The 16,171-nt window shown below is 40.2% G+C and overlaps 1 protein-coding gene across 1 annotated transcript; it reads left to right on the top strand.

Moving 5' to 3' along the window:
• Positions 1–1,291: 1,291 nt before the first annotated feature.
• On the top strand, positions 1,292–15,961 carry LOC310922061 (protein FAM199X-like; the record flags this gene model as incomplete). Its single annotated transcript, XM_083882381.1, has 6 exons — positions 1,292–1,479; positions 4,042–4,261; positions 6,333–6,482; positions 6,802–6,963; positions 8,062–8,322; positions 9,693–15,961. The coding sequence occupies 6 exons, from the start codon at positions 1,292–1,294 to the stop codon at positions 9,861–9,863; spliced, it is 1,152 nt and encodes a 383-aa protein (XP_083738507.1). The 3' UTR covers positions 9,864–15,961.
• Between the last annotated feature and the right edge of the window lie 210 nt (positions 15,962–16,171).

Raw genomic sequence — 16,171 nt, 5'->3', positions numbered from 1 at the left:
ACTACTCCAGACATGTCAAGGTAAGCACTATGTGCTCACAATAGTAGAAGCCACCACGACGGGGTGGCTGAAGACCTACCCTGTGCCTCATGCTACGGCCTGTAACACCATTCTAGGCCTTGAATAGCAAGTTCTTTGGAGGCATGGTACCCCTGAGAGGATTGAGTCAGACAATGGGACTCATTTCAAGAATAGCCTTATCAACGCCTGGGCTAGGGAACATGGTATTGAATGAGTGTACCATATCCCCTACCATGCACCAGCTGCTGGGAAAGTAGAAAGATTCAATGGACTGTTAAAAACCACCTTGAAAGCATTGGGTGAGGGATCTTTCAAGAACTGGGAGCAGCATCTGGCAAAGGCCACCTGGTTAGTTAACACCTGAGGTTCCACCAACAGAGCAGGCCCTGCCCAGTCTGACCTCCTGCATACGGTAGGTGGAGATAAAGTCCCTGTAGTACATGTAAGAGGTTTGTTAGGGGAGACAGTTTGGATCAATTCTGCCTCAAGTACAGACAAACCCATCCATGGGATTGTCTTTGCTCAGGGACCAGGTTGTACATGATGGGTAATGCAGAAAAGATGGAACAACACGATGTGTACCTCAGGGAGATCTGATTGTTGGATGAGAACCATGTGTAAATATCACCTTTTGTTGAATGTCACTGCCATTGTCAGCCTCTCGTGAGGTAGTTGTTGCCAGCTTTGGGGTCTCCCTTCAGTCCTCTCCAGGCCAAACAGACCAAGTGACCTCAGTCCGTATGGCTTCCCCCCTACGGCCTTTCACCAGATTCTTTGGTCTCCTTTGGAAGTTCTCTAATAGTTGTCCTTGCCTTCCCATGAGGATCCACGGCTTCCTCGGGGAACGCGGCTCCTGCCCATGAGCTCTGGCTGGGAAACCCCCGTGCTGGGGCAGCGCGGCCCATCCGCGCTGGGGCGGCGCCCCCCAGGCTCCGCACAGGCCCTACCTTTGAGGAGCCGCTGGAAGGTCTCCTTGTCCACGTCCTGCACGCCTCGGGACATGGTCTCCACCTCGGCCAGCACGCGCGGGCCCAGGAAGCCGCGGCCGCCGCGGCCCTCGCCGAGCTCCTGCGCCGCCCCGGCCGCCATGGCCGCGCCGCGCGCCCGCCCCGCGGCAGGGGGCGCTGGGGGGGCGCGGCGCCGGAAGGAGCCGCCGCGATAGCGCGCCGTGTCCCGGGACCGGCCGCTGATGGCGGCGCCCCCGAAGCCGTGTGCCCGAGGCGCTCCCGTCGCTGTCTGAGGCGTTCCCACCGCCCCCGCGCCCGCCGTCATGACCGAGGAGCCGTACGAGAAGTTCCTGGCCCCCGAGGAGCCGTGCCCGCTGGTCTCGCACCAGCACCCGCCGCGGGGCGGTAGCTTGAGCCTGAGCGAGGAAGGCTGCTTGGACGTCAGCGATTTCGGCTGCCAGCTCTCCTCCTGCCACCGCACCGACCCTCTGCACCGCTTCCACTCCAACAGGTCCGCTCGGCGGGTCGGGGTGAGGAGCCGGGCCGGGTGATGCTGAGGGGCCGGGCTGGGCGGCGCGGGGGTCGGGGCCGCCCCTGACAGGGCCGCGCATCCTTCCCCTGCTCTTGCCCGGGACGAACCGGGCATGGCTGGGCTGCAGGTGCCCCACGTGTCCGCCGCACGCCCTGCTGGGTTACCCTTCCCTTTGGCTTAGTCTGGGTTCGGCTCATCACGTTACAGTTGACAGTGTGAGCTGGGTCGGTTTTTTAAGATGTTTTTTCACGGAATCACAGAATGGTTTCGGTTGGAAGGGACCCTAGAGGTCATCTAGTTCCAACTCCCCTGCCCTGGGCAGGGAGACCTTCCACTAGGATCAGCTTGCTCCTAGCCTCATTCCAAGTTTCTTATTTTTGAGATTTTGAATTTTTGAAGGCTGTAGACAGCTACAGAATGGTATGTTTATAAGACTTAAAGGCAGACCTCGCATGGACACCAGGCAGACCTTTAGGGATTCAGAATGTTAGGCAGCTTGCTGACTGCACTGACTCCTGCAGAAGCATTTTCATCCCATGCTACTAATTAAGGGCAAATTATTCTGTCTGTAATTTGTAGAAAAGGTCTATTCTAGAAGTGAAAATATAGCTCTGCAAAGAAATTCCAGTGAATTTGTATGAAGTCATGGAAATTGCACTTTAAGTGTCATTCACAAGGGCAAACTCTTAATTGTACGTTCTTAAATGATTCAGCATGAAGAGCCTTGATCAAACATGCTACACTTTCATAATATAGTTCCTAAGTAATAAGGCATGGGTAGTAAGATATATTCTTAGAATATCTGTAAATAAATGTGTAATAGTCACCAAATTTGTATTTAATTAATTTTGTACATTTCTCTTTCTGTTGCCTTCCCAAGTGTGTTGCTCAGGTTTGCTCATTTTACAAGCCCAGGTTTGTAAACCAGGCATCTTGAGGGGTTGTTTAACTTCTCTGGGAAAGGACATGCCTTGTCTTGTGCTGATTAAGCCATTGGAGATGTGCAGCTTAATCCGTGGTGTTCACATAAGGCTTTCTATTTTTTAAAGTTAGGAGTAATTTTAATGTAGTTCCTCTTTGTTGTTAATCCAGTTCACCCCAGGGAGTACAGCAGCCCCCCAGCTATGAGAAGGCAATGCTGACTGCCTGTACCTGGAGTATCTGTTTAGTTTGTTGGTGCTAGATCCACTGTACCTCACCCTTTGTTTTGATGTCTGGAAACTTTGTCCACTCTATCTTTCCTTTCATTATTATTTCATGAATTCTGAAACTGTATTCATGTTGAGTAACATGTGTCACCACAGTCTTGTTCTGCTCATTACCAATGGAGTGCCCTGCCCACAAGTCTGTACCAGCAAAGCACTGCACATCTATAAGGGAGGCAGGGCAAGAACTCCTGAATCTGCTACAAAGAAAGTTTTGGAAATGTCTTTAACATTGGATAAATTCACATCTGGCCAAGTAGATGTGGGAGTGAATCCATCACAAACATATTTAGCCAGCCTGGTATGCAGCTTAATGTGATTGAGGACCAGCCTTTCTGGTGATAGGATTGCTCAGTTGGATAGAAGAGTATTTTTCTAGTTAGCCAGGTCAAAGTGGACAGGCTGATGGAACAGGAGTTGTGTGGGTTTGTGTGGTGCATTTTAAAAGCCCTTTTCAAATTGTTTTGGCCATATTGCAGTGCTGTGCTGACTCATATTTGTCTCGACCTACTTTTCTCCAATATGTAAAATAAGTCCAGATATGGAGACTTGTTTCATGAGCTTGCTACATTCTGGCTTACTCTCATTAGAGTAAAAAAATCTGTTCTGTGAAAGTTGAATTCTCAATAGCTTTCCTTTAGCAACAACTTCAACTAGCTTTGTAATGAAATAATGAGGTGAAAAAAGTGTTTAGTTTTGGCATGGTATCATTTTCACACAGGTCACTTCCCCATCCTGCACTGTCTCATTCCAATAGCATGTCCAATGTTTTTGACATTCAGAGTTGAGAATAATAGATCCATAATGTGTTTCCTTATTAAGCCTTAATTTTGTGGGGGACTATCAAACTGAAATTTCTTTTTGACTTCTATTTGTCCTGAAGTCAAATTGATTAATTACTTAGTTCTGTTTATTCCAGTTTATATGGAAGTTTAAATATCCCAATATATGGAAAATTTTGTTTTTAGATCAGTGTGTTTTAATAACCCAACCAGCAGCAAAAAAAGGGTAATTTCCATACTACAGGAGTCATAACTCTGGGGTAGAAACTGATAATATATCAAAATAAAGGTGTAATTATACTAACTGTATATGGATTTTTGCCTTGATATTTGTAACACTGTGTTCCCTTTGGTGTTGTTTATGTACTTTAAAAAATATTTTTAAATTCTTTAAGAATACTTCAATTTACATAATTATTACTTATTTCAATAAAATCAATGTATAATATCACTGACTAGCAAAGTGGAGTTAGTTTTACAAAGCTTAAAGGAATTTCTTAGGACACATGATGCCAAGGTTTGCTACTCTCTAATTGTGTTGTCCTGTTTTGCAGGTGGAACTTGACATCTTGTGGGACGAGCGTGGCCAGCTCGGAGTGCAGTGAGGAGCTGTTCTCATCAGTGTCAGTGGGGGATCAAGATGATTGTTACTCTCTGCTGGATGACCAGGAGTTCACTTCTTTTGATCTGTTCCCCGAGGGCAGTGTCTGCAGTGATGTCTCCTCTTCTATCAGCACATACTGGGATTGGTCAGACAGCGAGTTTGAGTGGCAGGTAAACTGGTTCCACTGGAAATGTAAAATTTTCTGTAGACTATTGCATGCTGGATTTAGCTGTAGTTGAAAAGTAATAGAATAGAATATGCTGAGTTGGAAGGGACCCACAAGGATCACTGAAGTCCAGCTCCTGGCCCTGCACAGGACAAGCCCAGGAATTACACCCTGTGTCTGAGAGCGTTTCCCAAACACTCCTTGAACTCTGTCAGGCTTGGTGCTGTGACCACTGCCCTGGGGAGCCTGTTCAGTTCCCGACCAGCCTGTGGGGGAAGAACCTTTTCCTGATACGTAACCTTAACTTCCCCTGACCTAGCATGCTGCTGTTCCTTTGTGTCCTGTAATTGGTCACCAGAGAGGAGAGATCAGTGCCTCCCTCTCTTCCCCTCTTGAGGAAGCTGTAGACACCTATGAAATCTCCCCTCAGTCTCCTCTTCTGAACAAACCAAGTGACCTCAGCACTTGTTTCTTTGTAACTACTGAACATAGGAGAGCATATCTGAATCTTGAATGATAGAAAAAAAGTTTTGTTTCATTTTATTCCAACCTCCTTAATCAGGAGGAGAGACTGAAGGTCAGCTCTCCAAAGAAGGATGCTTACGTATTATGGTTGTTTGGTTTTAGGGACCAATGTATGTTTCTTGTAGCCATGAACTTAGACCCTTTGTACTGAGAATCTGCCCTGCTAATGAAATCTTGTTAAAGATATCTGTTCCTACTGAAACTTTCTAGGTAAAGTGTACAAACTCTTGCCATAGCTTACTTCTATCCTATTTTTTTCTATGCCAGTAAGAGTACAGAGCTCATTTTGTCTCATCAGAATGGGAAGGTGAATCGCATCCTTTTCCCTACTCTGTGCAGCCCTTGTTGGGTATTTCTAGTTTGTGATAGTCTTCCCTGTTCAGCAGTTTTTCAAATGTAATATGCATTTTTTAATATATTATAGACCTAAATTGAGTTTTTGTATTAAAGACTTAAATCAACTATGAATGTATACATAATTTTGAAATAGGTGACATAGGACTTCAGATTTATTGAGGAATACTTTAAAATTTTGTCATAAAGCTTAGTCAGAGCATGTAGAGAGTCTTCTAAGGACAGTACAAGATCTGGAAACTGATTTCAAGAAAGCTCAAATCCTGTTTCAGAAGATGCAAGTGAAATTGAGAGTGTACTGAGATCAGCTTTGAATTTCTGACTGGTTTAGTCCAGCTGCTGGTCTCAATGTGTTATATCACTGAAGTTACAAGTGTGTGTGTATAATGCAGCCTGTAGGAACAACTCAGGTTGGATCCCAAAGATTCAGAGCTTCACTTAGTTATGAAATTTCAATTGCCTGCTAAACTTGGCAATTGTTTTGAAAAGAAGCCATTTCCTATGCCTTAGCTAGCTGACAGTATGTTTGATATGTTTGATTGGTAACTAGTTTTTTAAATACTCTTTTTTAAAACAAGCTTTTCTTAAGAGACTTACTTGATTGGATTTGTAGGATTTTGGAAAGACTTTTTTGTAGCTCTTCATGGTGTTATCTGGCAGAATCTGAGCACAAGTAATCCAACTGTCCCACTTTAACTGGAAGTGCAGAAATCACAGCAGTTGTATAAATGAAGCTAGCTGAAGTTCTCAGCTGCTTCCACTCAAATGACAGTGATTTTAATTGAATTGTGTAATTATGGAGATTGTTAGGAATTAGAGGCCTACTTTAAAATTATTCTCCTTAAACTAGACTTATGCTCCAAAATGGGAGGTTTAGATTTAGGTTTGGATTTTAATGGACAATTTCCTCTAAAGGAGAAGGGAAATACTTGAAATGCAAATTCAATCTGCTGTTTTCTTAAACACAATTTTTTAAAAAGAAGATTGATAAGTACAGACTAGTGTGGATTGAGTTTGCTGCACTTGTTTGTGGGAAGTTTTAAGGGGTATTGCAGGTTTATGAGTTTCTTAAAGTACAGAGATAATCAATGCTTTGCTAATTTGATGGTATGTTTTGAATTGTTAATAGTGTTAGAATGATTTACAATCTGCCTACTATATTCTAAAGCTTTGTTCTTCTTTTTGCATGTTACAAGTTGCCTGGCAGCGACATTACAAGTGGGAGTGATGTGCTTTCTGATGTTATACCGAGTATTCCGAGCTCTCCCTGTCTGCTTCCCAAAAAGAAAAACAAACTTAGGAATCTTGATGAACTTCCATGGAGTGCAATGACAAATGATGAACAGGTGACTTTTTTTCCTATGTGAGAACTGCAATGTATGGAAGAACTTCCAATTAAGACACAACTTAAAGGCCATTCTGTTTGCTGTAGGTGTAAATGGAGACCTGTGCAGTACTATTTGATTCTTAAAACTAAACCTTGTTCTTTGCATCTATAGGAGACAGTTTAATGCCTTCTCAAGTTTTCACCCTAAGTTTTTTAGGATACTTAAGGCTAGAACCATGATATTTGTACATGTTTTATTCTGTCGATTCTTTCTTTTTTCTGTCTCTCATTTAGAATCAATAATACTTCAAAATGACTTGCCTTTCTTTGGGTCCTAGGTTGAATATATTGAGTATTTGAGTCGCAAAGTCAGTACAGAGATGGGCCTTCGCGAGCAACTTGATATTATTAAAATTATTGATCCTACTGCTCAGATCTCACCTACAGATAGTGAATTCATTATTGAATTGAACTGTCTCACAGATGAAAAACTGAAACAGGTGAGTTAAGGTTTGTACATTTGACTTTAGGCTTTCGGCATCTGATTATATCTTGCAAAATCTTGTGGAGTTGTGATCAATTTTTATGCATAATCATTAGATGTAGAGAGAGAGACACTAGAGCACAATACTGTCAGTGACGGAAAATAGAGTTCAAAAGCATATTATAGGTATTAAACCTTTACATAAAAGACTGGTTGTATATTTTCACTATGTGTTAAACCAGAGATGGTGAGTGCATAATGAGTTATGTTGTGGACCTGGTTCTGCTTATGGCACTGTAGTTCCACTTCATGACCATCAGCTAGCTGAGTCTTCATTTGCTCACTGAATGTAAACTAGCATTTAAAACTCCAAAAGATTGGAATTCATTGGGGAAGACCATAAATTTCATGTAGAAAGGGATAGAGAATAATGCATTTTAAAGATGCTACAAGATGCAAATTATAACCAAGAAAGGTGCCTGGCTGATAGGGTAGATACGTCTTCTCAGTCACTGAATTATTGAGATGTGTTGTTGGGAAGAGATGCAGTGTCCAAACAAGCCGAACTCCTTAGTGTTGCACTGATAATGATGAAGATAAAGCTGAAAATGGAAAACATTCACTGCTTTTATGGGCTTGGTCCGTTTCATATTTCAAGCATTTTGTAAGTGTCATCTTATAGTAGAAAAGTGCTTCTTTATTAACATGCACTTTTGTTTGAGTATACCTAGCAAAATAAAGGGGTTTAATACATTAGGTAAACAACTTAGTTTAGTTAAACTTGTCTGATATTCCTGTTTGGTGTTAAAAGAATAACATATTGTTACATAGTCACAAACCTGATGAGCAGAAGAGACAAGAACCCCCAGCCCTTGCTACTTATTTTTCTTCCTTCCAGAATGAGATGTCACAAATGTTAACTTAGTTAAGTTCTCTGGGTGACTCCAGATTGCTTGGGATTTAAGCAGCCATAGGAAAATGTTTTAAAAGCCTAACTGAACTGACCCAATAACTTCATCATTATTGATAGGCAGATTGTGTTTTTTCCATGAAAAGGAGTATCTCAGTGCAGCATTTATCAAGCTATAGTAATTTTGCTGCCTCTGTTCTAAAGGTGAGAAACTATATCAAGGAACATGGACCTCGCCAGCGGTCTGCAAGGGAGAGCTGGAAGAGGAGCAGCTACAGCTGTGCGAGTACCAGTGGTGTGAGTGGTGCCAGTGCCAGCAGCAGCAGTGCCAGCATGGTTAGCTCAGCAAGCAGCAGTGGCTCCAGCGTTGCCAACTCTGCTTCAAATTCCAGTGCCAACATGAGTCGAGCACACAGCGACAGCAATTTGTCCTCAAGTGCTGCAGAAAGAATCCGGGATTCAAAAGTAAAGTTTCTAATTATGTATATCTGTATTAATTAAGCTGTCTTAACTCCTGAAGGTTGCTCATGGGATCTTACCTGGGATGTTTGTCCTGAAGGAACAGAGTAACTGAGTTATCTACCTAAACCAATGATGATAAGGAGTTTAAATTTGTGCTCTTCCCATCTAACCAGAAGCCTGATATTTGTATATAGTAGATATTCTAATTCCTTTTGCTTAGGATAAGTTGCATGGGCTTGAATAAGGGCTTATGCATCTTACTTAAGAAAAAAATTGTTTAAGAATGATCACTCTATGTCATGGCATGCAGTGGTGGTCAGAGTGCCGCAACCTTCCTGGAGAAGCGTCCTTAGAAGGATGTCCCAGAGGCACAGGTGCGTCCGCTGCCACTGAGTGATTTCAAGCTGTTCAGTGAAATCAGCTCTTTGGGGCGACGCTGAAGGAGAAGACAGAGCCTTCGTATGGAGTTCCACAGGAGGCTTTATTCAGCTGCTTCTTTGGAGGAGTCCAGTGACAAAGAGCCAGAGAGTCAGAAGGAACAGGGGTTTATATGGGAAAGGCAGGGGGTGGGGTAGAACATCAGGGCCAGTCATCTGAGGGCTCAGGGGAGGAGCAAAGGGGGAAGGGTCAACGGGGTACAAAAGATTTACATAGTTGCCTCAAAGCCTGTTGAGGGTAACACACTTTCTCATCATGACAAAGAGAGCTATCTGCCAGGGTTTCTCCCTTAGGGGGATTGCAACAAGCTCAAGCCTAATGGCTGCTCTCTTTCCACGGGCATGTGTTTATATTATTGTCTGGCCTAACAGCCTCCACAACCCTAATCTAGGCATAATTTCTGGACCGTGGAGACACCCTTAATTGTTTTTGTTTTTTTCTCACCTAGAAGTTTCATCAGGCTTTTTGAATCTTCTTTATTTTTTGAGCATGTCTAATGAGATTCCTTGTTGGGCAGGGACCCTCTGAAGCATGTTTTATTTAAAGTAGTACTGTGGCACTTCTCCTAGCCCCATAATTTTAATTTCAAGTGTGGAGGAGAGGGGCAGTTCTTTCTTTCTCTTCAGCATCTTGTGTTTGTTAATGTAAGACTGCACCATTTCTCCAGCAATATAGATTCCTCCAATCAAAGACTTGACTATGCAACATCACAGGGTAATGTTGTGCCTCATAATTCAGTTCTGGTAAATGGTCTTGATATTTTAATATTAGGCATGATTTTGGATGAATGTTTACACCACCTCTGAGAATTTGTATTTGTTATTTTTCAGAGCAGATGTTATTTTAAAAATTAATTTATATTTGCCAGCTGTAAAGGTGTTTTTTCTAATTTACAGAACAAAATCTTATGTTTTGTCTCTTCTGTATTTTGACAGAAACGTTCCAAGCAACGGAAACTCCAGCAAAAGACCATACGGAAGAGACAACTGAAAGAACAAAGACAAGCTCGTAAGGAAAGACTGAGTGGATTATTTCTTAATGAAGAAGTGCTGTCTTTAAAAGTGACTGAGGAGGACCATGAAGGAGATGTGGATATTTTAATGTGACAGGGGTAAATTTATCAGTGTTCTTTCTAAGCCTTAAATGTATTATCCTTATTGTTTACATATATTTCTTGACCAAATTTTGATTAGTATTCACAATACAAACCAGATCTTTTCTCAAGTGTAATTTTGCTAAAAGGTCTAAGTATTGAGTAACTTCAGCTTTTTGAGACTTATTTTGCAACAAAGAATTCAGAAACTTATCTGTCTTCTGAAAAGCTGCTTAATAGATATGATTTTAAGGAAATTTGAACTTGCCTAACATGCTAACTTACTTGCACGTAAGTCTAGGGGTGCTTTTGGATGACACACAGCACGCATTACTATGCTTCAGCTTTTTTAGTTTTTTTTCCAACTTAGAGTTAGTATTACACTTGACTTTTTCTGTCTTCCTTTCCATTATTAGGAAGATTGTTTAGCATGAGGAAAAATCTTTTGCTCTATGGGACTTTCTTCAGCCTTGCTCTTGATTGTACAAAATCAAATTACTGTTGATACTTTTCTAAAAGTTGTGATTTGACTCAAACTACACAGAAAACAAGAAGCAGGACATCTAATGCAGAGAATCTGTAATACAAATACTGCCTAATGTAGTTCTTAGGAACCAACTAAAATTTAAAAAAAAAACACCTCAAAATAATCACAGGCTTAGTCTTCAGAAGGTTATTTTGCTGCTCAGTATCTTACAATTGTTACTAATGGTTCACCAGTACATCCCTAGTATTTCTGTGAAAAAAATCTAATAAAAACATATTTATGCATTGAAAATACACTAATCTGGAATTAAGTTGTCTAGGACTAATTAAAATAGTTAAAAACACTACTGGAAGCCAAAGTGCAAACAGGTGGCACACAACTTCAGTGGTTTTCTTCCCTAGAAGCATATCTAAATAGATTCATATTGTTGACAAGAGAACTTAATTAATGGAGCTGTACTTTTTAAATTGTATGTTTAGCTGAGGTTGTCTTCTGTGTGGGTCATTACACCATGACATGTATCAGAATTCTCCTTTTCTTGTCTATCAGCTTTTGAAATTTCTCATGATAAGAAAATTAGGTAAAATTGTGGCTTTCAGGTAGGGAAGTAGTAGTAGTTTCAACCTTATTAATTCTGACAATCTTTAAGCTGATTTTAGTCTTTATCTTGGAACTATTTTTATAGAACTCCTTCCCCCGACGGCTGAGATAAAAATGATTGTTCTAAATTTTAATGTGAAATTTAAAAGTTTATAAAAGTATTTTTGAGTTCTGAGTTTAGGAAATAATTTTTAATTATGTTGATGCTTCATTACTTTAATTTTGCTCTTGAATTAAGGAGTTTGACAGTTTAGTGTGGCCACAGGTGTCTGTAATTGCAGGATATAACTCAGTCCTGCAAAATGCATAATCAGCTTTAGGACTACTGACATTAATGTTCCATGTCTCGCACAGACTTATTAGCCCTGACAGCTGAAGTATTTTTCTTTCAGACATGGCATTCCTTTTAGCCTCAAAATAAGCTTACCAGTAAATTATCTGAACAATGGTGTCTGAAAGGGTTTTGATAAGAAATAAATGAGGTCCATAGTCAAACAAATATGTTTGAACTTAGTGCTGCTCTACAACAGGTCCCCAGGCTTGGCCACTGATTGACTTAAAGCCAGGTAATATAATTTTAAGCTTATGTTAGCTATCCCATATGGCCAGTTATTTGTCCACTAACCACAAGTGTCCATGACCTGTCAGTATTTGCTTGTACTGCACTGTTGCTGGTTGATGCCTCCCTCCTGTATAATGAATACTGAAAACTTCTTAACACTATACACTTTACTGAGAATTTAGATTGGCTTGAATCCAAATCTTCTTTTAAATATCTTGTATGAAAGATAAAATTTAAATGCTATCAATTTGGTGAATTTCAGGGTGCGGTTGTTAAACTCTTTCATGGTAATGGAAGAATTCATGATGAAATACTTCACCATGTGTACACTGTCACAGTTCAGTACAACCTTTATTTTCTGCAATGACTTTGAAATGTGATTGAATTTTTTCTCTGAAGAAAAATACACACTTTGTACTATAGAGAATTGAAACTGAAGTGAATTGTAAGAAAGATGCAATATCTCAGTGTGGTGGAGCTTGAAAGTGTCACTTTATTCTGTTTCAGCAGTTATTCAGAGTTTAAAATGCCTCAGGGTTTTGTTGAGAGAAGACCCCATCATTTTGATGAGGTCCAGTTCATTCTGGTCACCTGTCTACTAGCTTCCAGAGATCATGAAGTGAGGGAGGATAGTATTTCCATCATAGTGTGAGGATGCAAGTATAAATTATTCTAAGTGATTAGATGGGTCCAGTTGCTCATCTGTTACATTGGACAAAAAGGTCCTGGGTGCCAAAATAGCTGATTGTGCTATGTTGTCTCCAGCAGGTACTTCAGTCATGTGTTGTGACAGTTAAAATGATAGAAGAGAGTGGATTTCCAGGGGTTCCATGCTAATAATTTATAGCTCTGTGATCTCATAGATCCAGGATGCTCCTAAGAATACAAAGAATACAAAACTGCGAATGTTCTGGTAATAATGCAGAATAACATCTTGCTTACCTTGAATATTCTTTGCTAAGTAATCAGAGATATAATGTTGTCTTTTCCTGATCTCAGAGAATCAGGCCTGAAGTGACTGTGGGATTCAAGAGTTCTCACATACTTCTACACATTCTGGTTTCTTTTCCTTTTGCTTTCTCATCCTCTGTAGTTCCAGTGACACACTCATCTTGTGGTGGGGGGGAGGTTTTTTGTCAGATTCATGTTTTTCCCTGCAGCATGCTCAATGCTTACTCAGGAAGATCCCATCCATGGCAGTTTTAAAAGACATGTAAATGTGGCACTTAGAGACACGGTTTAGTGGTGGGCTTGGCAGTGTTAGATTTAGGGTTAGAGTTGATGATCTTAAAAGGACTTTTCCAATCTAAATCTATGAATTTCTGTGAAATACCCGTGGTATTAGTCAAACAGTTGGAATGTCAGTGAAATCTGATCTTGCTGATTTAAGTTTTGGCCATTGTGGCCACAGGTGTAACTACTGGATTCTGATGAAGAAGAGTAACAGACTGCTAAAATAATGCATCCTTATTGTGTTTTTTTCTTAAAAAAATAAATCAAATCCCTGCATTTTATTAATAGAGAAAAAATGTCAGGCTTACAAGCAACACAGAGACACACAGGAAAAAGCTTATAGTTACATGGCTTCATGGTATTGAAACTGTCTGTAGGAATTTTGTACCCACTGCAATGTGAATATAATCGATTTACACTCTGTAACAATAACAGTTTGCTTCCATGGTAACTTTTTCTCTAAAAAGGCTTAGAAGGAGCACTGAAAGTCTGATTGCAATAGGACTGTAAACAAGAGAGAACATTATTTTCTAATATGATTTTAAATATGACAAAGAAAGCTGCCTGACAAACTTGGCTGATTTCTGTGTATCTAATGTAATCTTTTGTTAAAATACCTATTTTTTTTTTTATCTGGGAAGCTGATAAAAAGATGGTAACAATGTGCTCAGTATGGGGTGCTTACTTGGAAGAGCAGGAAAAGTCTTTGCAAGACTTTCCTGGGCTCAAATTTTAGTTCTCATATTGTGGTTTGAAACGTGTGAAGATCATTCTCTGGGGAGAAACAAACCAACCAACCTCCTTGGAATTTACATGCATTTACATCAGAGTGCATATACAATACAGAAAGATAAAAATGGCAATATTTAATGTTCATCTATGCTGAATGGCCTAAAGCCATTTCTTTTCTCCTAACGCTCTTTCAACTTTGAAATCAGTTGATGCATTGGTCTATAAATATTAATAAACCTGACTGTTTTGGGAGCTTTTAAAGTTCATTCATATAAGCCAGATTTTCATGGCAAATGTTGTTAGATTTATTGGTTTAATGTTCTTAAGCTTACTGATCTTGCAATTCTTGGGCACAGAAATGTCAAAAGTTGTCAATTTAAAGATTGCAAAGATTAGTTTATTAATCTATCAAGGGCAAATCTAAGTAATATTCAAAGTTTGTCTATTTTGACTGTTAACTCTGATGAATCATATTTGCATTCTCTCTCATCTGGCTAACTTTAAAACATTTCCAAATGACAAATAAATTCTTCAATGTTAAAAAAATAATTGTAATATTGAAGCCTTGAATATAGTTAATAACCAAAGCAAGGGGAAAGTGGGGAGGTTGATTTTTTTTCTTTTTGTAGGGGGGAGAGATGAGGGTATAGATTAGAGTATATGGTATTGCTTAAATTGAGGGATCTTTTTCCCAGGTTCTCTGCTAATTGTATTGATAAAATGCACTTTTGTATAGAAAACCGTTCTCTGTACATTCTGTATCTACTTTACACAATGTTTATAGAGATTTTTCTGAAGTTGTGAAGGATTTACTGAAAGCTCTAATGCTGTTGAATTCAAGTTTTCATTGTATTTGAAAATAGTTATGTGCATATTGAAGTACAGGTTGGAATTAAAATTAATGATATAGCAAAGATTCTTATGAAATGATGTGGCATCTTCTTCAGAGCAGGGGGATGAAACGCTGCGGAAAGAACTCCACAACTAATAATAGTTGTTAGAGCAGTATGTATTTATCAACTGTGGAGATGCGTGGGGAATAATTTCACCAAAGACACGCATACCCACCAGGGAACTTGCTCTCTTTCTTATTCTCTGAAGCTTTACATATGCATGACATTTCACAGACTCTCTTCATACATAATCATTTCCGGACCTTGCTCATCCTCGCTTGGTATCCTAATTACTCCACACCCTTCTGGGCATGCTCAGTCTTTAGTGGTGGTGGTCTCCGGGCCGGGCCATGGTAGTGGTCTTCTTTCATTCACCTCTTCACCTTTATCTCTCCCATGTGTGCTTTGGCCTTCTTGGCACATTTTCAAGGGAACATATCATCTTGGAGTCTGTGTTCTTCTTTTTATCTGTGCCTTTAGCCCTGTTATTCTGTTGTTTAGGCTAGTTCATCTTCTGAGTATGCCAAAGGTTTCCCATACTTGTGGTGTTTAAATATATGCAAAAGGGTAACAGACACAGTGTTCAGTGTTCACTAAATGCCATCTCATATATTCTAAAATACTACTTGGAATACATTCTAACATACAGTATATGCTCTTTAATCTACTATAAAGGATCAGTTGGGATTTCTCAAATCTATGTCTCAGAGGATTCGTATACAGGACCTGCAGAGTCACTCTTCAGGCAGAGAATACAAAGTGGCACATCTTAACTGTTCTTGATGGCAGAAAGCAAACTGGTCCCCCCTTAGCTAAAGGTGTTTGTTAACCACAAAATCTGACAAGAATTGTTTCATAGGGAAGCAATTAATTGTTGTGAATTGTATAACCCAAGGTCATGTACTTAAAGCTGTCCTTTGTTTTGATTCCTGTGCCAGAGGTATTTTTTAATATATATGCTCAGCACCAGCAAGGACACAGCAGTCTTTGAATAGGCAAGAGTTAGGACACTTGCCAGCTTGTATAAGTTGTGTCCCTGAACAAAATTTACCTTCTGCAATACTGAAGTTTAAAGCGTAATATTGCAAAAACTCCTTTTTCCCCTTGGAATCCAAAAAAAAAAAAAAATCTGGAAAACCTGAGAAGAGGATAGCTGCCATAGGGATGTATTCCTCAGTGTGCAGTTTCCTGCAGCATCTCAGGGATCTAAAACTGCCTTTTTTGTCTTGGCTATGGCTCATCAAGCACTTCTGGGAGTTGATTCTCATCAGTGACAGAAGTTAAAACTGACCAAGTGTTGCTATCCCAGTTTCTGTAGATGTCAAGTGATGGAGGAGAGGGTGAAAAATGCTGCATATCACAGCAAGTCTTGTCAAACTGTGAGAGATCTTTAATTGGTGTGAACAGAACTGTGGAAGCTCTTGCTCTTGTGGTGCTATGCCTTCACCTAAACAGCTTGCTGTGGGCCTGAGAGATTTTAGCCTGCTAGCAGCTGCTAACTTTTTCCCAAGGAAAAATTTCTCAAGAAAGCTTTTTCTCAAAACAATCTTGGTAAACAACTATCCTTTCTCAAATTGATCTTTGTCCAGCTGGTGTTTGTTTCTCTAGTTTAACCAATGGCATTAGAGAGGTGTCATTCCTATTCACCAATCATGTTAAGTCTGTATTAGAACACCTTATAAAAGGTAGTAAGAATTTAGACAATAAAGCCTTATTTTTCTATGCTCTTTGCCTTCTGAAATATTTTGAGTCTTTCGTATCCTACAGCGACAGCTTGCTTGTGTGTTTTTTCTGTTTTCATCCAAAGGTGAATG

The sequence above is a fragment of the Zosterops lateralis genome, assembly GCF_965231275.1.
Source record: "Zosterops lateralis genome assembly, chromosome: W".
Taxonomy (NCBI): domain Eukaryota; kingdom Metazoa; phylum Chordata; class Aves; order Passeriformes; family Zosteropidae; genus Zosterops; species Zosterops lateralis.
This window is presented reverse-complemented; position numbering and strand designations above follow the sequence as displayed.